Consider the following 17,298-nt stretch of genomic DNA (forward strand, 5'->3'; position numbering starts at 1 on the left):
TATTGTACGGTTCTTTTTTATTCTTCTTTTTCTTTTTTTTATTCTTTCTTTCTGGCGAATATCTCAAAATTGCCAAGAGCTACGAATATGACATCTTCAACGAACATTTGGCTTGGCCTGGAATAGTCACAATAAGCTTTTCAATGTGCTCAGTCATGCGTGATGTCATCTATGCGTAATGTTTGCATTTTTACATTATGGTTGGTATCATTCTAACCAATTGTCATTTCTAAATCATATTCAGTGGGCATAAACTTCAGGTCAAGGTTGAATGTCATGTATCTTAATGTATCTTAATACGTGCGTCAAAATTATAAAATGCACAAAATCACTTTTTAATTAAATTAGAGCACGTTTCAGGCCATTTTGAGCATTTCAACATTTGTCAGATTTTCTGGGCCACGTGCATTTTCATGCGCACAGCATGTACGGAAACTATAAGTTATGTTTTTTACATATTTTTAATTCCTGACACTGTATTAACACATTTCTATTCTTTTTCAGTCATCTTAGAGCGAATAACAATGCCGTATGCACACATTTAATCATACGAATCCTTGCGTGCTTTTGTGTCGAAATACAATTAAAATATGCCAAAATTATGCATATTTTTAATCCATGACGTCACTTTTTAAAATACTCTTTTGAGCGTGTCTTGCTTATCCTTAGTCAATCGTCTCCCAACTTTGAGTATGTTGTAGCTGAGACAATTTTCTTTCATAAATGTGATTTTTTTTACATTTTGATGACGTCATCATGGTCAAAATAAATGTTTTCTCTGACACCCGTCATCTTTCTTTCCTCAAATCTTTGACGACCCACATATCATCCTAACCAGTCGTCATTTCTAAATCATATTCAGTATGTGCACCCGACTTAACATGCACATACGTGTGCGTCAAAATTTTTAAATGCTCAAAATCATGCCTGCACAGTTTGAAAATCCTGGCTACAATATTTTTCCATTTCACTTTTAAGCGCTGCAAGGTTTCTTTTGCCTGACTAGCGGATCACCTAACTCGTCCGAAGTAACGAGTTCAAATTTAGTTATAACTAGTGATACTATGTTCAATAGAACATGAACCCAGTCATTTTTTAAGAGATAACCACTGTGACTTTTAAGCTCAACCTGTGTGAACACCCCATGTTTGGTAGGAGTCTGTCTAATGCAATTGGTCAAATCAGGATTTTCAAACCAGGATTAACATGCACATACGTGTGCGTCAAAATTTTTAAATGCTCAAAATCATGCCTGCACAGTTTGAAAATCTTGGCTACAATATTTTTCCATTTCACTTTTAAGCGCTGCAAGGTTTCTTTTGCCTGACTAGCGGATCACCTAACTCGTCCGAAGTGACGAGTTCAAATTTAGTTATAACTAGAGATACTATGTTCAATAGAACATGAACCCAGTCATTTTTTAAGAGATAACCACTGTGACTTTTAAGCTCAACCTGTGTGAACACCCCATGTTTGGTAGGAGTCTGTCTAATGCAATTGGTGAAATCATTAGTCACTAGCAATCAAAATGAAAACTTTTCCTCTATTTGCCGTGCACCCGACTTAACATGCACATACGTGTGCTCAAAATCATGCCTGCACAGTTTGAAAATCCTGGCTACAACATTTTTCCATTTCACTTTTAAGCGCTGTAAGATTTCTTATGCCTGACTAGCGGATCACCTAACTCGTCCGAAGTGACAAGTTCAAATCTAGTTATAATTAATAATGCTGCAACTACCAATGTGAAATTTGAGAAAATACTTCTTTTTGAATAATCATCAATATTACAATAATTATAATAATTATTGTAAGCATTGTAAAAATACTGTTTTTGGTTGTAGTAGGCAAGCCTCAATAGAAATAGGGTTTCTTTAATTACATTACATCACATTACTACTTCGATGTAGCGCCCTTAGAATGAAAACATTATCAAAGGTGCTGTTATTATCATCTCTGATTATATTATGAAGTAAAATATTCATTCAAAATATAATTCAATGCTAGAGTAATAGAAGAATATCATAATGTCAGTATATGATGGGCGAGTTAGGTGATCCGCTTGTCAGGCAAAAGAAATGTCGCAGAAAACTAAAAATGAACTGATGTCCGTATATGATTGGTCAGACTTATTTGCATATGTAATTTTGCATAACTCTTTAATTGTGATTGGCTGTATTGCTCTCAGCTACTCTTTCAAATTTTGAAGACAATTATGAATATGAGTATGGGTATAAATTTGCTTTGATTATTCTAATTCCCCCACCTTATTCAATTAAAATACCTTTGCTGTTTGTTAATTAATTTGATTACTTTTGTAATATCATTAACCTAATTGTATATAACAATTATCCTATAATAGTGAACAACAATTGAGGGCTGTTGGTTTTTGTTTTCAATAATATCTTTATTAACCACCTAAACCAGAACATGTGGTTTTACTACTGTAGGTGGACTTTAAAACCAATTTGTTTTAAAATATTTATTTTCAACAGTTCTTTAGATTTCCTCTTATAATATTTACTTGAAATTTTGATAATTTGTCTAAATTTTAAAGCCACTATATTTTTTCCAAAATATTCGGGAAAAAAAAAAAAAACAATTTTAAGAAATTGAACATTTTATTTTTAATTGAATTTTAATATTAATTATACTGTAGTAGTATCTACTATTCTGTATAATAAATAACAGATTAATTACAACTACTATGGTACTGTATAATTTCTAATCTATATTAATATTAAGATTCATGCAAATAGTTGTAAATTAGGTAATTATGTATACTGTATTTTGTTAGTAGTCTAATGTAACTCAGTATAGTGTGTGTACGTATGGTGCTACCAGATGTAACATATCTTTCTATAGTGTTTCCACATTACCTGTCAGCTGTGAGCTTAATAAACACCACCTTATCATACATAGATGAAAGTAGTTTTTTCATTTTCAAAGTACTGATCTGGATTTGGAGATTGCGATGTGTAAAAGGTCTCTTATTTCATGAGCTCACTTCACTCGTGGCTGTTGGATTAATACTAAGAAATCTGATCTTGTCCCGCATTATTTGTGCAACGTCAAATCACTCCGTTGAGCCAAGAATTCTAACAAGGGAGAAACAAAATATTCTTCTGGCTTGGCCAAAGATATTTTGCCTGCTATTAAGCAAGACATTTGTGTAGACTATCTTAGCTTCATTAGAATATCTTGGTTATTCTCGAAATGTGCCAATATATTTCTGTACTGTGATGGCACCAACAAGTTTACCAGGTAAAAAATATATTGATTGAGATTAATTGCATCCTACAGCTTATTAATTATCTGATTACATTAAAGTGATTATTATCACTTGGTAGATGGAATTTATTAACTGTGATTTTTGTAGATAGGCTAGCATGTCATTTGTGAAATATTTTATAATATTAGGATCTTGTTGAATATTATCATTCTTGAAGTAAATAGGTGATTTACATTGCTTTGCAAGTGACTAACACACAAATGTCCAGGTCAGTTATAAGTTGCCATTTCTAGGGCTGTTAGATTATATAATGAGGTAATATAACAAAGACATAATTGTTATGGTGTTTATTCTGGAAATAAATAAAAAAAACCTGGGAAATAGTCATAATAAAAATTTAATGATCTGTGTTTGATTAATATTTAACCTGGGTGTCCCAAAGTTGCACATTGTTGAAGTGCCCAACTTAGTGGCACAACACTGACAGCTATGAGCTCTCACTAGCTAAATCCAGGGGGCCCGCAGCCTCAAGGGCCCCCAGCACAATCAAATGTTGTTTTTTAACAAACAAATAACCAAGGCTCTTTTCCAAGCTTGTTTGGAATTTATTGTAATATGTTTATTAGTGATGTTTTAGTTTAAAATAAGTATGCTTTTTTGGGTTAAATCATGATACATAAACTTAAAATTTGAATGTGTAAAAAATGTGATAAAAAAAAAGTTTGCCAACTGGGGGCCCTTCGCAACCCCTGGTCCCGGCATCCGGTGCCCCTAAAGAAACCCTGCCGAGGGGCCTTAGGCCCCTTTGTTACACCACTGGCCCAACTAAAGTTTTTGTTAATGCCATGTGTGAGTTGTAGCTGTTGGTTGAGATTTAATTCTGGGTTGCAGGGATGGTTGAAGAAGGGATGTTAGATTGGTATCTGATGTGACACAGGAATCGATTGCATTCTTAATTCAAAATATGCTATTGCTGATCATCAGTGTGATCTTATGACAATTAAATATGACAGTACTAATTATATTTTTCAAATGACCCCTTAATGACTTGTTCTCTACCTGTGATTTTTGTGCCTATGTGGTTAGTGTTAGTGATTGGCATAAGAACTTATATACAAAGAAAGTGATAAGTCTGTATCTGGCAAGCTGATTCCTTTCACGTACAAATAAATAAATAGGATAAAATTTAATGAAATTATTAGAAATATGCTGTATCGAATCTTATTCTGCAAAATTATTTTATGCAGGCATAAACCAATGGGCATGTGGAGACACTAGGCCTACATACTGTATACACACAAACATTTAGGTTAACCTCAATGTACACTATCCAAGTATTTAGATAAGCTTGCATGCATTTATCTATTTACATTGTTCAGTGTTTTTAAGTTCTTGCATTTCCTACATTGATTTTTGAGTTTGTACATCGCTTGCACTTGTTCCTGTTGTACATTGTTTGCCATGTTTGAAATGGACATCCTTCAGAAATGTTAATTATTTTACTGATTCATTAAATCTTACATACTCAGTATGCATTACTAAATCAATCTTAATCTTTTTTATTATTACTCATGTATGCTCTTCTTGAATCTCTGCCCTGCAGCTGTTTTACTTTTATCCTACCGTATCTGAATAGATGCTTAATGCATCTTCCATCTGAAAAGGTGCTTAAAATTTCCCCTGTCTGAGTAGATGCTAAAGTTCTTTCTATATTTGGACAAGTATATAGCTACCTCTTCATTTTCATTAGATTTCAACCTAAATAGATTGGCCTACAGGGTAATGCCCCCTCCCCTTTCATCCAAGTGGTATCACTTGCAGTTTTTTTTTTGTAGCTATCTCGTAGGTTTTGCGTCATTGATGTCAAACTAAAAGTCATCATAGCTAACCTTATGTATGTTTTATTTTTCAGAGAAGATGTGTCAGAAATACAATGACCTTGAAGGGGAGATTCACATCATTGACCTCCAGAAGGGTGCCACGGGGTTAGGATTGAGGTAGGTGCAGATTACAGTGTCTTATGTTATATTCTGTTAATGGGACTCATATATACTTTTTTTTAAATAAGAACACATTTTATAAGAACACTTTGGATGAAATTACTTAAAAAATAAGAATAAATTTAGGCAGAGCTAAAATGTAAGATGAGGTTTTTATTTAAAAGAAAAAAACAACAAAAATCAATTTAAAAAAAATCAGTAAAATTCTATATAAGCCAGAAAAATTGAATACAGAGTCAGCAAGCACTTCTGGTGCTGGGGGGTATTTTACATGTATGTATTTCACCAAAGTCTGATGTCATTATTAATTACTCTAATCTTGCCACGTTTACATCTCTCTGATCCTACCATGTACCCTTTTTAAAAAGTTATGTAGTGGGTGACCCCCCTATAAAATGTCAGCCCATATTCTCATTACAAAGCTTAGGGATTGGAAATGTTTTGTTTGTCATGAAACAAAATTCCTGTGCTATGACAGGATTTGAACCTAGAACCCTGAAATTGGAAGGCAAGCATCTTAACCACTGTGCGGCTGAAGTATTGCAAGTGCTTTCTAGTACAGTATTTAGCTACAGCTGCAACACATTAAATCATGGGTGTACCAGCTGGATGTTTACATTTATAAGAACCTGGATGGATACTTAAATTCCATCACTGAACTACGAAGTTTTATTGATACAATTTGTTTTGTTGTAGTGGAATGCTTTCTGTAGGACCCATGATATTTACATTTTGGTCAATCTGGATGAATGTTTTAGTTCTACCATTGAACTGCAAACTTTTAATTTGTACAATAATTAAAATGTTTGGTTATGATGTAGGGTAGATATTGATTATAGAGTATGTTCATTGAAGTGCGAAAGGTCACTCGGTCAAAGGACATGAGAGTGTATTTGTTTAATTCCATATTTATTTTTTCTAGTCAGTGTAATACTTGCGGCATTTTAATGATAGTGCTATGGCAAACTAATAAAATTGAACTTTTTTTTTTATTGATAGATTGATGTGCTTTTAACTGTACTTTGCTTTCAACTAAAATTAGAATGATAAAGAAATTGCCAATGGGTGTATAAATAATATTGTTTCTATATTTTTGCATAGATCCTTAAATTGGCTTTCACCTAGTTTAAGGACTTTTACACATATAATAAGCAATTAGTAGCGTTATGTATCAAGCAAGTGTGCACTAATAAAAAATTAGTGGTTAAAGATAGGAAAATATTGGGAGTTACATTGATGACATCACAATTGATTTATAGCATGTATTATGTTATACTATTAGACAATATAATATTTATATTAAATCCATATATTGTACTATATTTATTGTTAATGTTATTCACAAATAATAAATTAATTATTCATTATATAAATGAGTGGATGTATAGATACTAGTAAATTATTCGATATGATTTGTGTATTTAAAATTTGACATTTTTATGGTAGATGATTGTAAGCTTTTGAAGGTTGTATATGATTAGTTCTAACCCATTATATGTGCCTTGGTTCATGTGACCATTTAATTTCAATGCAATTCTAAAACAAAGAATATGTGTGTTCAAAATTGTAATTATCCTCACAGAAATAAATAATTCATCTTAACATGGTTTCATTAGATAATTTACTTTAGTTGATAAAGTGCTGGACAACAATTTATCATTGCTGAACAGAATTTAAACTGTATTGACTTTTGAAGTGAAGCCTTGTTGTTAAGGACCTGCTTTCCAATTAAGACATCCTGGGTTATAATTATCTTGACCATATTTTTGCTTCAGATCTTAAAACAATTTCATCTGGCTGATAAAATCCTCAGTTAATACTTTATTGGAAATTTCTTTATTAGCAATACTGTATCAACGAAGTACTTACTCAAAACATTTCTAATTGAATCACAATTTTTTTTTATTAACACACCGGATGGCTGTTACCGGTGTCTGTAACTTCATCAGCATTTGCTGATGCTTTACATCCCCCGATGATTTTTTAATAGTAATAATATAATTTGTTAAGCACACAGAAAAGTACTGTAAATGAGCATTTTCAAAAAGTTTCCATTGTCAGTTGTTGATTTCAACATGGCTCTAAGAATGCCAATAGTCGATAGTTGTTAAAATAAAGTATATACGAGTACATAAATTCCAACTTTAATAGGTTCTGTAGCACAATCCCGCTGGACCTGCCCCTGTCAGTTACTTGTTGATAGAATGTTATTAAGTAGGTTTTAGCTTGATTAACATTACTTCTAGGAAATAATTTTAACGTACTCGGAAATAATTTTAACATACTCTACAGTATGTTTGATGACCTCTTGTTGTTGACCTAAGTTCATTATAATCATCTTCATTATTATCATCATCATCATCATCATCACCACAATTGTCGTTGTTCGTCTTCATTACCATTATCTTTATCATCCTCACCATTATCATCATCTTCATCATTATTACCAGAATTATCAATAGCAGCAACATCGTCATCATTATTATCATTGTCGTCGTTATCATCATTATAATCATCATCATCTGTTTCTAACTTCATCATCTTCATCATATCACCATTATCTTTCTTCATTAAATAAAATGAATTGAAAATTGAGTATTTAAAAGTATTTGTCCTGGCAAAGGAATGAGAAAATTTAAGATTGTGCGGCATATAGACAATCTTAAATTTTCTCATTCCTTTGCCAGGACAAATACTTTTAAATACTCAATTTTTAATTCATTTCCTAGATTATGCGAGACATTACCTGCTGACCTCCGAAATTCTCTCCTTAATACTAGTTACAAATATTTTCTTAGCAATCTGAATAAACATTACGCTAACTCTTAATTAATAAATTAAATTTTAAATTTTTAACCTCATTCTTTTTAATAATTATAATTAATTTTGTTTGATATATTTTAAGTGCAATGCTATTTTAGATGATTTGTTTGACATTTTTACATTAAATGTTTTAAGATAAATTTTAATGCTTATCTGAATATTTTTATATCTCAAATACCCTTTAAATTAAATTTGCTCTTTTATTGATTTTTACTCATTTTTCTATATTTTAATATTTATTTTCGATTCTTTATCTTTCTGAAGAATTTTATATTGTATGTATTGTGTTTTTCTTGTAAAGGGCCTCCACTCGACAGTGATTGATTTTACTTTTGGAGTGTCCTGTCTCTGTTTTTTTGTACTTTTGTGATTGATCTTTGCCGTTTCTGTTTATGTACATTTTAATTGTTTGAGACAAATAAATAAATGAAATGAAATTATCATCACTCAATTTCATCAATCATTTTCAAAATTATCTTACTATACAGGAATCAGATAAAGTCGATAAATAGTTCAAAATAATGATAAAATAATTAATTTTTATTTTGGAATAAATTACCACTGAAATATATTTAAATACCTAGCAGTTTGTAGACACAATCAGGGGTGGTGCCCTGGATTTTCACGAATGTGGCCTTTGCCCCTGACAAAGGGGAAGACTTCCCCGACGAGAACAAAGTGGCCATGGATAAGCGTCGCTTAAAATGTATCAAAAGTAGTCCAGGGGCGAACCCTTGAAATTTTCAAGGGTTTCGCCCCTGGACTACTTTTGAACATTTAGCGGTTTCAAAGGCTTATATAATCAATTTTAGGGTCTACTAATATGTACAAAATACATAAGAATTGTTTTTTCTCCACGACAAATTGTGGTTTTTCTCCCTGACGGGGGCCCTGGCGCCTCCCTGCTGGCACCACCCCTGGACACAATACTTTTGTGTATTTGCTGGCATACCATAACTGTTATTGATTGGTTTGCCATTTGTTATGTGTAGGTAATTCCACAAAGTATGCAACAACTGTTAGTTGGTTTGAAACGTGTAAAATAGTAAAGTGAAAAAATAGGACTTTGAGCAAATCCTTAAAAAAACAAAATAAAAAAAAACAAAAAACTGAATACTGGTATTGTTACCAACAGCCTTGCTGGAAATCGAGATAAGTCCAAGTTGAGTGTATTTGTGGTTGGAATAGATTCCGATGGTTCGGCTGCAGTTGATGGAAGACTGAAAATAGCAGATGAGATTCTAGAGGTATGTGATTAAACCATTCTTGTGTGTGAATGTGTATGTTAGTGGTATGATGATGATACTACCTTGTGTGTATATGAGATTCTGAGGAATGTTATTTAGGCCATGCTGCTTTGCATGTATGAGAGGTAGTTTGACTATCATAAGCAAAGTTCTAGAACCTCACACCATTGGGCAGTTTCTGTGATCTGGACTCCCATCAGCGTGAATTTTGGAATATTTCTTATTTTCTTGTAAATGTTTTATGTTTGTATTTTGAATTAATTTCCAGATTAATGGAAATCAGGTCTATGGACGTAGCCACCAAAATGCATCTGCTATCATCAAAACAACTGGTCAGATGGTTACTATGGTGATTTGTCGTAGTGATGATGCCATTAATCAGCTAGCTGTACATCCTTTGACCTCACCTGTTGGTCAGGTAAGTGTCTTCATAGTTCACTACCCTTTGACCTGATGACCAAGGGTTAAGGCAGGTTGCTGCAATGTATAGTTTTCAGTTTTGGTGCACCAAGGCAAAAAAACGTAACAAAAAATCTGCCAAGCTGGTTCAGTTGGCAGATTATTCTAGTTGTGGTACAAGTCTTCTCTGATAAAGAATATAAACCGTAGACCAAATGTAAACAACTGGTCCAAACAGCTCTTGTTGTGAAGTGAGAAGAGTAATTGGTACTGGTTTTACTATGTAGCTCAAGTCACCCGTAGGAGAGAGAAGGAAGTTACTGTACAAGCTAGCCTATTTTATGCCTTGAGCACTTGAGACTGTTTTTGAGACTACATTTGCATTACATAGATAGAAATTTTATGATTTTACTTTTGTCTATAATTTATATTTTCGTGATACATTGAGGTCTTGTCATTAAGGAGATTTCTTATTGTGATGATAGTAATAGCACGTATTGACATTTCTGCAAATGTGAAGACTTTTAAGTTCTTGTTCTTCCTCTAATTTCTACGACATTGTCTTGTTCTTCCTCTAATTTCTACATTGTTTTCACCCAAATCTATGCAAGACGGTTGCAGCCGTGTGAATCTGTTCTAGAGGGTTTAAAAATAGCATGGTTACTCTAACCTCTGACCTCTTCTAACATAATGATAGGGTGAATCTACTTAAACATTCATTTATAATTGAAATTTCAAATCATGTATAAAAGTGATAAATTTATGAAAGTAACAAAAATGCAGCTGGCAAAAAAGTGACTTGGAATTCAAAAGTGTCTTTGGAATGAATTACAAATGATATTAGGATAATGATAATAATTAATGCCAGTATTCTTCAGTTATTCTAAGCACTTCTTTAAGCACCCTTTTTCATTAAATTAGCCAACTACTAGATTCCATTGATTTCGCACATTGATTGGTCCTCAGTCTTTCTATGAAAGTTATACTTTAATAAGCTGTCAAGACTTACCTATAGTGGATTGCGTAGTTGACATTTTTAGGATTACCTTTGCTTCAACTATTTATTAGTTCATCCATGTCCAAATATCAAGCATCTCATAGATTTTGTTAAGACTTGGTCTGCTATATCGTTTATTCATCCATTCATTCATTTAATTATATATCTCTTAATTTACTCCAATTTACTTATGTCCATTTATTCATTATAAATTCTATTCATTCATTCATTAATCAATTCATTCAATTTATCCATTTATTATTAGTGGCGGTTTTCATCGCTGTTGGTTTTATACTGAATAAAATAAAAATAAATAAATAAATATTCATTCATTTACCTCATTTATTTATCCATTCATTCATCTCTCAAATTCATTTCAGTAATTCATTCATTTAGTTTTTTATTCATTTCATTAATGTATTCATTCATTTAATTATATATTTCATACATTCTATTTATACATTAATTAATTAATTAATTTATTTAATTATTCATTTATCTCATTTATTCATTCATTCATCTCCCAAATTCATTTATGAATTCTATTCATAAATTCATTAATTAACTTCATTCATTTAGTTATTTATTTATTCATTAATTCATTATGTATTCATTCATTTAATAATATATTTGATTCATTCATTTATTGTTTTATTTATTATGTTTAGTGTTTGACATACACTTGTGTTCGGTAGGTTAAGTCTGATCGTAGTTGGATAAAGGAGAAACATTAATATATGCCTGGGAGCAAGCACATCGTCTCATGCTAATTACCGTCTCAGCTAAGTTCATACTTGTTTGTATCCATGAGCTCATTCACTGAATGGTCATTGCTGGATACACATGTACACTGAATGTACGCCTTCAATTCTTAAAGTCGAATCTACCTTCAGTTTTTAAAGCAACATTTAAACTTAAATCCTTATAATAATTTTAAACAAAAATTTGGTGAAATGTGTGATTCCTCTTAGAACTCTATCCATTTTGGGTAATCTTATACCTTATTATACTGTATTAACTACTTGAATAAATTTCAAATAAAACTGACATATCTTAATACACAATGCATTTTGGGTAATGTGCATTCACTTCTTCAATAAATTTCAAATAAAATTGATGGAGCTTAATACCACAATGCATTTTGGGTAATGTATATTGCACTTAAAGTACCATATTCGTCTTGAATACATTTCAGATGTTATTGATGTAGCTTGATACCACAATGCATTGTGGGTAATATGCATTGATTTGAATAAATTTTCATCTTCCAGCGAGACAAAAACACAAAATTTGATTGATTCAATTTAGCTGAAAACAAGTTCTTTTTTTGCAGATTTTCAGACAGACTGAATAAAAAGAAAAACATAATTGATTACAAGCCAATAAATATATAGAAACAGTATATATTTAGGGTTTCTGTTGTATTCAACTTTAATCCAAAATTAGATAATATATTTGAATTGTGATAGCATTTTTTAAATTAACCTTCTTTATGTAAGTCAATTTGACACCTAAGTTGTAAATATAGAATAAAAATAAAATACAACTGATAAGTAAAATGATAAAAGGGTATATCATTGATTTCTTATGTTTAAAGAAAACTTGTGATCACATTTACAAGAAATATTAATCAATCACTTTTACTGTAGTGTACAATTGTGCTGTAGAATAGAATACTTACAGTTTGTTTAACTTAATAAAATTCAATTAAATAATTAAAATATTTTCATCAGCTTACAAAACTTAGTAGATTTATTATTGTGTGTATTAAATTTCTTTATCTCTTTTAAATTTCTTGATGTCGATGCAACAGTAGACAAGTTCTTTATGTATTTTGTTTACCCTGGCCAAATATTTTTGATATATTAAATTAATATTGTGGCACTTGTCATGTTAAAAAACATAACTGAGTTTGGCATGTCAAATAGTAATCTGAATTCTGATGATAGATGATTGTTAATTTATTATCAATAGAATTTAAGGATAGTTAATAGCATGAAAATAAGTGAGAATCTTATCTTCATTATTCGATTTATCATAATCATTTGAATTCAACCACCGAATCATTGTAAAGACCAAAATGCACCCATTCATGAAATAATCGTTTATTCAATTCTAAGCCTTTGATGACTATTATTGAATGTGTTGACTGTAAAATAAAGCATGGATTAACTGGAACACAGTGGTCCGTCTTCTCTCATCCAATTTAAAATTTATATTCATTTATTCAACATCGTTTCTCAAGAGACTCGTACAGTGTGTGAAACACAACCAATCCCATTTTAATAGCGAAGGACGTTGTTCGTCTGTTTATTGTGCGCAATTTTCTGCATTTTTTAATCTTTAAATCTAGATTGCCACCAGCTAAGTCCATTAAACCAAAACACCTCCTAATTGTCTTATTTTAATCAAACAAATATGCCATTAAAATTGTTTCATAAAAAGGTTTCTTTTCCAATTTATTTTTTAAAAATACTAATACATTGAAATATTGTTCAATTTTGATAACACCGCAGAAAATGATTTTAAAAATATGATATATGAGGAAGGAGAGGGTGCTGTAGGAGAGCAGATATAGATAATTTCTGATTGCGTTGTTTTATGCTTAATCCTTTCACATCTTGATATTTCTTATTTGAATCTCAAATAAAACAAGATTTTTCTCAAATAAAATATAAAAAATCGAAAAAATGCACGCTAGAATTGAATCAATAACACTTCTAAAGTGTATGTTATTACCTCACTCTCAACAAGTTTCTTTACCATTTTATCATCTCATCCTCGAATATGTAATCAGAAAATTTATTCTTGATGTGAACATTCACTATAACTTCGGTTCCCAAATAATTATTAAATTTAGGACTTTTTATCATAAAGAATACTACTTTTTACTACATAATTGAAAATAATAATATAAATATTTTCTATTTCAATTATACAGGTAATTAAATTTTACAAAGCAGTTGAAATCTAAATCTATTTTTCAAATGAATCAACTCAGCATAGACAGTCATTTAATGCATTAAAAATTTTCATTAATTAAAAAGTTTGATTATTCAAATTTTTCTGCTAAGTAAAGACCTGCGGTAGCATGGTAGAGTACGATGCTTCCATTCCAATGCTCATTGGGTCAATTCTCTCATTAGACCTCACAGTCCGTATCATTCAAGATGGTTGTTAATTGGCCAAGTCGTGTAGAGTGGTTGTTAAATTTATTGGTCTGCCAGCATTAGCTGCTTGGCTACAGATATTCCATGGGGAAGGGAAATGGATGTCATTTTCCGCATAATCATTACATATTCGAGGATGAGATGATAAAATGGTAAAGAAACATGTGAAGAGTGAGGTAATAACATACACTTTAGAAGGGTTATTGATTCAATTCTAGCATGCATTTATTTCGATTTTTTATATTTTATTTGAAAAAAAATCTTGTTTTATTTGAGATTCAAATAAGAAATGTCAAGATTTAAAATTTATTATTATGTTATTTTTGATACCAGTATACAAATATTTTGTATGTTTGAGGGTCTAAAGTTTAGGCAGAAATTATTATTATTTTTATTATTACACAACCAAAAATACAGAACATGCCACTTAAAGAAGGGAACACAACAGATGTATAAACTCAGCATTGACAGTCATTTAATGCATTAAAAATCTTCATTAATTAAAAGTGTTAATTAATTCCAAATTCAACTTACTACTAAGGAAAAACCTGATGGCAATAGTGCAAAATAGTATGAATTATTTTTGCAAAGAATAGATAGGAGTATTTTCTGAGATGCGGTTGGAACTAGAAGTATGTCTTAAATGTACAAGTGTAACATGAATAGAAAAATGATATTAGCGCATCCATGAGAAACTGATTAGATACATTTGACAAGGCATCGCCTCCATTAACATCACATAATATCCAATTAGGTATGCTGAGGTATTTCAATATTTTATGGTTGTAATGTCTGGATTCACATGTTTTTGAAAATATTTCTTTTGGTATAATTACTTTTCTTCTGTTTTTGTGACAAGCAAACCATATTTGAATTTATATTTTACAACTTAGGCAATATTATAAGGAATAAGTGAATTATAAAGCCAAGTGAGTAGGTGCATGCATAGCTAAAAAGATGAATGTTTACGTGAATGAATGGATAAATAAATAAATGGGTTGATATTTCTTGATGAAAAATTACAATTTCAAAATTGACATGTTGTTTCACCTGTTTTGTACTAATTCCAAGGGAATAATGAGTCGATTTTCAAGGCTAACTCATATGTACTTCTGGGTAGAGAGAGAGAGTCAAACGTAAAGTGTCTTGCCCAAGGAAACACAAGCGGCTTGCACAGCGATTTGCCCAGGGGGATGGTTTGCATTGCTGAGTATTGATTAATAAGAATGAGTACAGTATTTATAAATGTGGATACATTTTGTTATTGATTATTAATGATTATAAATGAGTATTAATAAGTTCTATTGAGTATTGATATACATTTTATTATTGCATATTAATAAATATTATTGAGTATTGATAAGTTTAATTAAGTACAGTATTAATTAATATTGAGTATTGATAATGTGGATACATTTTATTTAGTAATAATGAATATTAATGAGTATTGATTAGTTTCATTGAGTATTGAATAATAATAATGAGCATTGGTAATGTGGATACATTTTATTTCAATTTTAAATAATCATTTATTTCTTCACACAATACAATATAAACAAAATATAACAAAAGGTAAATATTGACCAGTCGGATTTCATAAAGAAAAAGACTAGTGTGAAAGAGGGCACTGCTCAAAAAGTATACGCCAAATGATAAAAGGAAAAACCATTTATCAAGTGGCACTTGTAACGAGCAACCCATATAATAACGAAAGCATATATTTCTTTGAAATAAATACATAAACAAAACAAATACAAAACACGGATACAGTAATGAATATTAATGAGTATTGATAATTTTTATTGAGTATTGATTAATAATACTGAGTTGATAAATGTGGATACATATTATTGAGTATAATGAATATTAATGAGTATTGATAAGTTATAGTATTGTGTATTGATACGTATATGTAAGTATTGATTAGAGTTGATTTCCACATACACGTGCTAATAAAAGTATTGTGTGATTAATAATATTTTTACATTTATTTTCCTAGTTGACTGTCAAAGATGGTGGTTTGAAGTCTGGCAAGAAGAAAGATTTTATGAATTATCCTAATGTACAAACTATTCACCTTACCAGGGTAATTTCACTTTTTTATATTTAGAAATTTAATTTCAGTTACATATATTCTGATCGGTTAGATACATATTATTTACATATGTTTTAGTTGGTTAAAATCATTTATGCCCCAACTAGAATGATATTCATAATTCATAATTTTATTTATCACATAAGATGGTAGATAACAAAGGGAAATCTTCCCTGTACGTGTCAAGTACGATAAGATATGTGTGACTGAGCCTTAATTGATGCACGCGCATAAATATCTTGATGAAAACACATCCACATCCAAGATCTTGATTTATCATATTTAAAAAATATATTTCATGAAAAAGAGAGTTATTTTAGCTATAAATGCAATGAAGTGTATATATAAAATGGATACAAATTTGCATAGAACTTGTTGAAGATGGTGCTTGAGGTAATTAACAACTACATCATTAGACATCTTTAAAAAAAAATTGTTTTTTAAATTGCAATTTCACACAAAATACAGAAAGACAGTACCGCAACACCAACAAAAATAAATCTCTTAAACTACTTACTACCTGGTACTAAAGTAATGCAAAATTTAGAACCTGTATAATTGTATACAAGATGACTTATTGTAACTTTGATGTTAATACCTTTCAAAATTCAAGAGATTCAAGATTTTTATTGTTTCATAAGCCATTGAGGGCTATTGTCCACTCATTAACAATACATATATACACAATCAAAATCACAATTTATATACCTTACAATTCTGATTTAGAATGCTTAATTTATCTCATTGGGGGAGAAAAGCATAGGGTCAATAGTTAGGCCGTTAGCAATTTTAATGGCAATGTGGAAAGAAAGATAAGAACCTTAATGAGCGACCTGAAAATGGAAGACATTGAGTGTGGAGGAAGTTTCTAAGAGAGATGGAACAATTACGGCGTAGAAGAGGTGGCGGCGGCAGGGCGGGCAAAGGGATAATGATAAACGATATTAATCATAATCAACAATTACTTTTTTTTTTTCAATTGCAAAAACATGACATTTGTTTTTCTTAATTCCACTCAATGAAAATTAATGTTATTTTTTCCTAATTATAACATCTTTATGTCTGAAATGACATGTAGCGTTCAACATAAGCAAAATTTTATTTAATTAAATAGAAACACCTTTAGTTCATAGACATCTTCCATACATCGCCATCAAGTAATATCAGACCTGTTCATTAGAGAAGCATCATAATGGTTTTCATTGTATAATTATTCCAGGGCCAGACAGGGCTTGGTTTTACAATCCTAGAAGATAAAGACGATGAAGGAAACTCACGGATATTTGTGAAAGATGTGACAGCCGGCGGATCGGCAGCACAGGTTGGTAAACAAAT

General features: G+C 30.8%; 1 protein-coding gene across 7 annotated transcripts in view; it reads left to right on the forward strand.

The window, feature by feature from the left end:
- LOC117115421 (multiple PDZ domain protein-like) overlaps window positions 1–17,298 on the forward strand; it is a 64,185-nt gene that overhangs the window by 38,255 nt on the left and 8,632 nt on the right. For all 7 annotated transcript variants that reach the window (XM_033259198.1, XM_033259202.1, XM_033259200.1 and 4 more), the window contains 5 exons: window positions 5,145–5,229; window positions 9,191–9,302; window positions 9,571–9,720; window positions 15,868–15,954; window positions 17,183–17,284. In XM_033259198.1, coding sequence (XP_033115089.1) covers window positions 5,145–5,229; window positions 9,191–9,302; window positions 9,571–9,720; window positions 15,868–15,954; window positions 17,183–17,284 — 536 coding nt within the window. The remainder of the gene's footprint in view (window positions 1–5,144; window positions 5,230–9,190; window positions 9,303–9,570; window positions 9,721–15,867; window positions 15,955–17,182; window positions 17,285–17,298) is intronic.

This window comes from Anneissia japonica, unplaced genomic scaffold, assembly GCF_011630105.1.
Source record: "Anneissia japonica isolate Jap-2015-1 unplaced genomic scaffold, ASM1163010v1 scaffold287704_len1198815_cov201, whole genome shotgun sequence".
Lineage (NCBI taxonomy): Eukaryota > Metazoa > Echinodermata > Crinoidea > Comatulida > Comatulidae > Anneissia > Anneissia japonica.